The sequence below is a fragment of the Tupaia chinensis genome, unplaced genomic scaffold, assembly GCF_000334495.1.
Source record: "Tupaia chinensis unplaced genomic scaffold, TupChi_1.0 Scaffold000355_1, whole genome shotgun sequence".
Classification (NCBI taxonomy): Eukaryota; Metazoa; Chordata; class Mammalia; order Scandentia; family Tupaiidae; genus Tupaia; species Tupaia belangeri.
This window is the reverse complement of record NW_006159850.1, coordinates 3,646,082-3,651,970: the sequence shown is the minus strand read 5'-3', so window position 1 is coordinate 3,651,970 and position 5,889 is coordinate 3,646,082. Positions and strand designations below refer to the sequence as shown.

Below are 5,889 nucleotides of genomic sequence, written 5' to 3'. Positions count from 1 at the left end.
GCCCGGAACCGAAAGCCAGGGCCCCCCGGTCCCAGTTCCTGCGCCAGCCAGTGGCTGTGATGGAGGAAGTGGGGTGCCAGGGACTGTGGCAATTTCCACCCACAAAGCCACCACAGCCACCTGCCTCCTCCGCCCCACCCCTTCTCCACACAGCTGCCTGTTTACACTCCTGGGAGCCTTTCAGCCCGGCCCCACAGCCAGGGGCGCCTGCTCCCTCCAGCCTCTTCATGAGCAGCTGCTTGCCAGCCTCACTGGCTCCTGGACTCTGCAAAGCCTTTGTAGGCTGGTCCCCCTCCTTCCTGGCCAGGCCCTCCTGCCCCCAGTCCAAGAGGCCACCTCTCAGCCCAAGGGCATTTCTGTGGCGCTGAGAGTGCCCTGGAGCTCTGGCTTGGCTTTGTTACTGTATTAGCTGTCTCTTCTGCTCTCCTGCCTGTGAGCACACACGTGTGCACAACACGTGCGTATGCACACGACCGGCCGTGCCCGAGGTCTCCCTGTAACTGTGCTCTCGCTCCTTGCACTGTGGCTGGATCATAGTGGGCGCTCTGTAGGTACTCATGGACTGGCTGGGTGGCAGCGAGTCACAGTAAGGGCTCTGGAAACCGGCTGGCTCAGAACGGCAGCCGTCGCCCTGGTGGAAATTCTGCTGCAGGACCTGCGACCTGACTTGCCGAAGTGTATTGCAGGAGGTCTGTCGTTCTTCAGGTTCGGGACAAGCATCTTTGGTGTCAGCCCTGCAGGAGCAGAAACTCTTCTGTGATCCAAACCCTGTTCTCCTCCTCTGGGGACCTGCAGTGGGTCCTGCAGCCTCCTTGTACATAGAACTAAGCAAATGGACCAGCTGCAGTCCATGAACATGGTTTTTTTCTTCGACCCACAAAGTGTTTTGAAATACATTTAAATTAACTCCCAGTGTTGAAAAACTAGGTTTCTTATCGTACATTTCAGCATTCCTTAGAAAACTCCAGAGGCGCTGTTACCTCTGGGCCTATGCTCCCAAATAGCAGCACCTGGGTGCCCGAGAGCAGGGATGGTGTGGTCCCTGCCAGGCCACCTCTTCCATGCCCTCCGTGTGGCCCAGGCAGTCACCTGCGGTTTGCAATCCTGGTGCGTGAGAGGGACCGCCACCTTGTCCTGCTGGAGACCCGAAATGACATTTTCTTCCTGGAGGAAGAGAGTAGAGGCTACTGCCCAGGCCCTTTCCATTCACGGCCTCACCATGAGGGCTTAGGACCCGAGAAGCTTGGCTGTCTCACCTGTCCTGAGAGAGCCGAGGGCCCTGGGGACAGAGGGTGGTGGTGCAGAGCGCCTGCCCGCCACAGCCACCCAGTGCTGAGACCAACCCCGCTACCCTGTGCTGCTCCTGTCATTTTGCCACCTCCTTCCTGAGCCCATGGAGGATGCACTTGGCACTCGAGGGCTCCTGAAACGGTGACTCACAGGCTCACAGTGTTCCAAGCTGGCAGGCGCTGAGAGCATCTCGCCAGCCCCAAGAGTGCTTCAGGCTGGATCAGAAATAGCCACGATGATTCAGTTTGCGCTTGAGCCTCCCGGGCTGGGGCTGACGACAAAGCCCATCTCAGCCCTTGAAAGGTTTCGGGATAAGGCAGCCTGCTTCCTTCTGCCCCAGATTGTTTCTGCTTCCATTCTGATAACGAACAGGATGAAGGGCACAGGAGACATTCCTGTTTTCTTCCCCAGGCCTTGTTCTTACGTAGACATCATCGCAATTACAGTGAGACCAAATTCCTCTCCTTCCCGTGTTCCCAGCCAGGACGCGGCGCCTATCTGCAGTAGGCCTCCAGTGCGTCCTGGTGGGCCGCAGGGTGTTCTGTTTACGCAACTGTCGCTCGGACTCTTTTCCGATTGCAGCAGGCGCTGATTTCTACCGTGTCAAGCTGCTCGGATTTGCCCTTCTGTTATATTTAGATGTGCGTCTCCCAGCTTGTCGGGGTTGTAAAGACTCTCGCAGTGAGCATTTTTAGCCACATCACTGTTTTCAAGTGTTCTGAATTATTTTCTTAGGATAAATTTCCACCGTTTAAATTCCCGAATGAGAGAAAAGTAAGAACTATAGAAATTGCTTTCTGAAGTCTTACTTGTCCCTGTTGCCAGCAATGTTTGGGAATATTGGCTTCGTTGTAACTTTACTGGGGTCTGGGCTAGAATTTTAAAGTTTCTGCTAATTCAGTACAGAGGGTGCGTATCTGCATGTTTATCTTGCGTGTGGTTATTAGTATGGGTCAGAGAATTATCTGGGATTTAATAACTGTATTTCCTCTTACACAATGTGCTTATTTGAGTCGTTTGTGTATCTGCTGGAACATCGATTTTTAGCAGTTATGTGAATTTATAATATAGATATGACTAACTCAGTTTTCCTATCAGATTCATTGTAAACATTTTCGTAGTGTGGTTTCCCGTCTTTGGCATCAGGCGTGTTCTTACAGGTGTGAGTTTCTGTCCTCCGAGGGTCCAAGAGTAAGCTTGGCAGAGGGACCTCAGTGATGGGATCCATTGTGTGTCTCAGACGTAAAGCCTTGCCCGGAGAGGGACCGCGGCCTGGGAGACCCAGAGCATCCACTTCTCTCAAGTCCCTGAGCTGTGGCGTCTGCCGTCCGAGTTCTCCAGAGTCTCTCTCTATGGCTGGCCTAGAAAGTTCGATCACGCTGAGGTCCACACTGTCTTTTCTGGACCAGGCAGGCTGTAGGCCTTGGTGTGTGCCATTGCTCCGGGACCTGGCGCCAGCCCCTCCACTTTCCAGCTCGGGGTAGTGAAAGTCCCCCAGGCTGGGGGATTGGGGGACGCCACGATTGATCCATGAACATTAAGCTCTCAAGAGGCGGTCAGTGCCACTGAGATACTGACGTGCCCTCGGGAGCTGCGTCCCGCGCAACCGCGTCCATGGCCCCGTCTGGCAGGCGTCATCCTGGACGCTAGGTCCGAGGGCCGACTCTCAGGAGGGCTTCACTTCCCCTTAGCTGTCTGCCCCTGCGTCCCCGTGAGGAAGGCCCCAGGACGGACAGGTAACTCCTGAGCAAGCGACCCGACCAGAGCTAGAGGTGACGGTCGCACTGCCAGCTCTCCGCTGTGTGACCCACACCACCGACTCCCCGACCCCGAGTGTGTCAGGATCAGGCCTGTTCATCCACAGACATCCGGTGAGCGCTTGCTTGGTCCAGTCTGGGCAGGCACTAGGACTGCTGTGCAGCTTGGCGAGGTCCAGCTCGAGGGACACACACACAGTGGGATAAGAGCATCCTTGCCCCGCTGGGAAGGGAGCAGTCGGAGCACGGCGTGGGGGTGCGCGGAGCGTCCGCAAGGAGTTTCTCAGAAGAGGTGGCCCAGACCCAGCCTTGAGGGGTGAGCAGATTCAGAGTGGGCATGGAGGAGGAAGAAGGGTGAAAGGGAAAATGGGGAGGGCTGTCTGACCTGTGGCATCAAGAGACCCAGTAACTGGAAGGTGGTCATCTGGGTGGCTGCAGGCAGAGAGGGGGCCCAGACACGACGTCTCGCTTGGGAACATTGGAGAGTTGGAAAAGAATGCTGAGAAGGGACAGACGTGACAGCCTGGGAAGGTTTTGGGTGTGTTTCGTTTCGTTTTTATGCCAGAGGGCACATGTGCTCACCAGAGAAAGAGAGACAGCACCGTCCCCCGCAGTGGGGCCTGGCCACCCAGGCCCTGTTCTCTCCGTCCCTCAGGATGTGGGGCATGCACACGCCTGCACCGGGCTTGTTTTGCAAGCCTCCCAGGCCAGTGGCAGGTGGGATCCAGCTCCCTCTCCACAGCACTGAACCACCGCGCTGCGGGGCCGACCCAGCTCTGGGTCACGAGTGGGAAAATGGTAAGAAACGTGTCCAGGAAGGAGGAGTGAGCCGGGAGGTGGGGCGGCCACTGCCTGGCAGGGCCGCATCTCCCAGCAGCAAGCAGGCAGGCAGGCCATCCCAGTGGCTCTCCGATTCCAGCGCCGGTGGGCCTTCCGTATTGGCCATAGCCTCGGCTGGTAGGCTGGAGCAGGGGCAGCGGACGCGGCACTCTGAAAGTCTGCCGATGCAGAACCCGGCTGTTCGCTCGTGCGGCATAGGTACTGAGCCTGCGTCCAGGTGTTTAACGGGGTCACAGAGCCCCGGAAAGTGATGCCTGCAGGCTCTGCGAGTCCTGGGCGTGGGCAGGCTATCTCTGCACAGGGATGCGGGCCTGGCCCGTCTACTTGGTCTGGTCCTGGCTGCTCACCTTTCCTCACGTACGGAGTGGCTCTCATGGTGATGATGTCCTTGTGCTTGTTCCCATCTAGATGTCGTAGGGCCCCGTGAGCTGCTCCAGAGGACCCAGTCACGGTGCCAGCAGCCCCCACGTGACGCGCCGACACGCCCGGGCTCCCGCCAGCCCCTCGCAGCCGCCCGCCATGGAGACTGTGGAGGTGCCCGTGGGCTCGCTGATCACCTTCGAGGCTGAGCCCCCCGCGTCCTCTCCCCTTGAGGCACCACCCCCAGCCCTGGAGGATGGGGATGGCTCCCTGGGGGATGGTGCGTCAGACAGTGAGACCACCGAGTCAGCAGACAGCGAGAACGACATGGGCGAGTCGCCCTCACACCCGTCATGGGACCAGGATCGCCGCTCCTCCTCCAACGAGTCCTTCTCCTCGGGCCAGAGCACCGAGTCTGCCCAGGACGAGGAGAGCCTGGCGCTCAGGGAGTTCATGCGCAGCTACGTGGAAAAGATCTTCTCCGGAGGGTAAGGGCCAGTGGCGGCAGCCCGAGGAGCAGCCCCTGCTCCTGGCTCTGCCTTGCTAGGCACCCCCAAGCCAAGGCTGCACTTCCTCACAGGCGAGCAGCGGGGCCGCATGGCCTCCACCCAGGCCTGTGTGGAGCGCCTCTTGGGGACTGGTAAGGAACACCCAGCCTGGGCTCCGCCCAGACCAGTCACGCCGGGTCTCTAGGGCACAGCGTGATGCCAGGCTCAGGGTTGCAGGTGGGTGTGGCTCGCTCACCCTCGCAGCAGCCCGCCCAGAGCTGACAGTGGGCCAGCAGCACCAGCGCCTCCTGAGGGCTAGTTAGGAAGGCAGGGTCTCAGGCCACCCAGCCCCACGGAGTCACAACTGCTTCTTAACAAGACTCGGAGCAGCACTGGCTTAAGGGCCATTTCCCAGCTTCATGGACGTACAGGAGGATCTGGCTGGGACACACGTGGGGTCCCCCCTCCCACCGTGACTGGGGTACCTCTTCTGTGAGCCAGCAGGAGTGTTCACCCCGAGGAGCCCAGTCGGCTTTATTACCCGCTTAGGAAGGGGGAGTTAGAATCCAGATATTTGCCCAAAAGTGCACATGTTTGCCTTTGAAAGCATTCTGGGGGAGCAGCAGCCTCCTCCCTGTGTGCACTGAGACTGCCCAGATTGTTCTCGGCACACCCCAGCTCACGAAGAGGGGAGAAGGCCTGCAGTCTGCTGAGTTGCCAGGAAGGCCCGTCTGTTTCAGCAGCCTGGCGGCTGAAACCGTATTGGCCCGCGAACAGCCACGGATTGGCCCGTGGACAGCCACGGATTGGCCCACGCAGCTTCAGAAGCATCCCCCAGACCACTACAAAGGGCTGGCAAATTTGTGTTTCCCTGGCTTTGGTTTTCAGGAACTAAATGAGGCGAAGGTGTTCTTGCGAAATCTTAGATACATGAAATGTTCGTATGCGGTGACTGTCACCTTCTGCCTCACTTTTGAGCCTTAGATTTGGGGAAGAGGATCAGCCCCTCACCAAGAGTGTCAGAAGTAGAGATAGGGCGGGCATTTTGTCCCCTGCGGTGTGACCCTCCTGGCCCCAGGGCCCCTAGCCTCTGTCTCCCGCACAGAGCAGGGGTGCTCAGAGCAGGGGCAGGCTCGCACTTCAGAAGAGCACGG

General features: G+C 58.5%; 1 protein-coding gene across 1 annotated transcript in view; it reads left to right on the top strand.

Moving 5' to 3' along the window:
* KIAA0513 (KIAA0513 ortholog) overlaps positions 1-5,889 on the top strand; it is a 35,783-nt gene that overhangs the window by 11,715 nt on the left and 18,179 nt on the right. The window contains exon 2 of the mRNA XM_006152560.2: positions 4,296-4,735. Coding sequence (XP_006152622.1) covers positions 4,407-4,735 — 329 coding nt within the window. The 5' untranslated portion in view covers positions 4,296-4,406. The remainder of the gene's footprint in view (positions 1-4,295; positions 4,736-5,889) is intronic.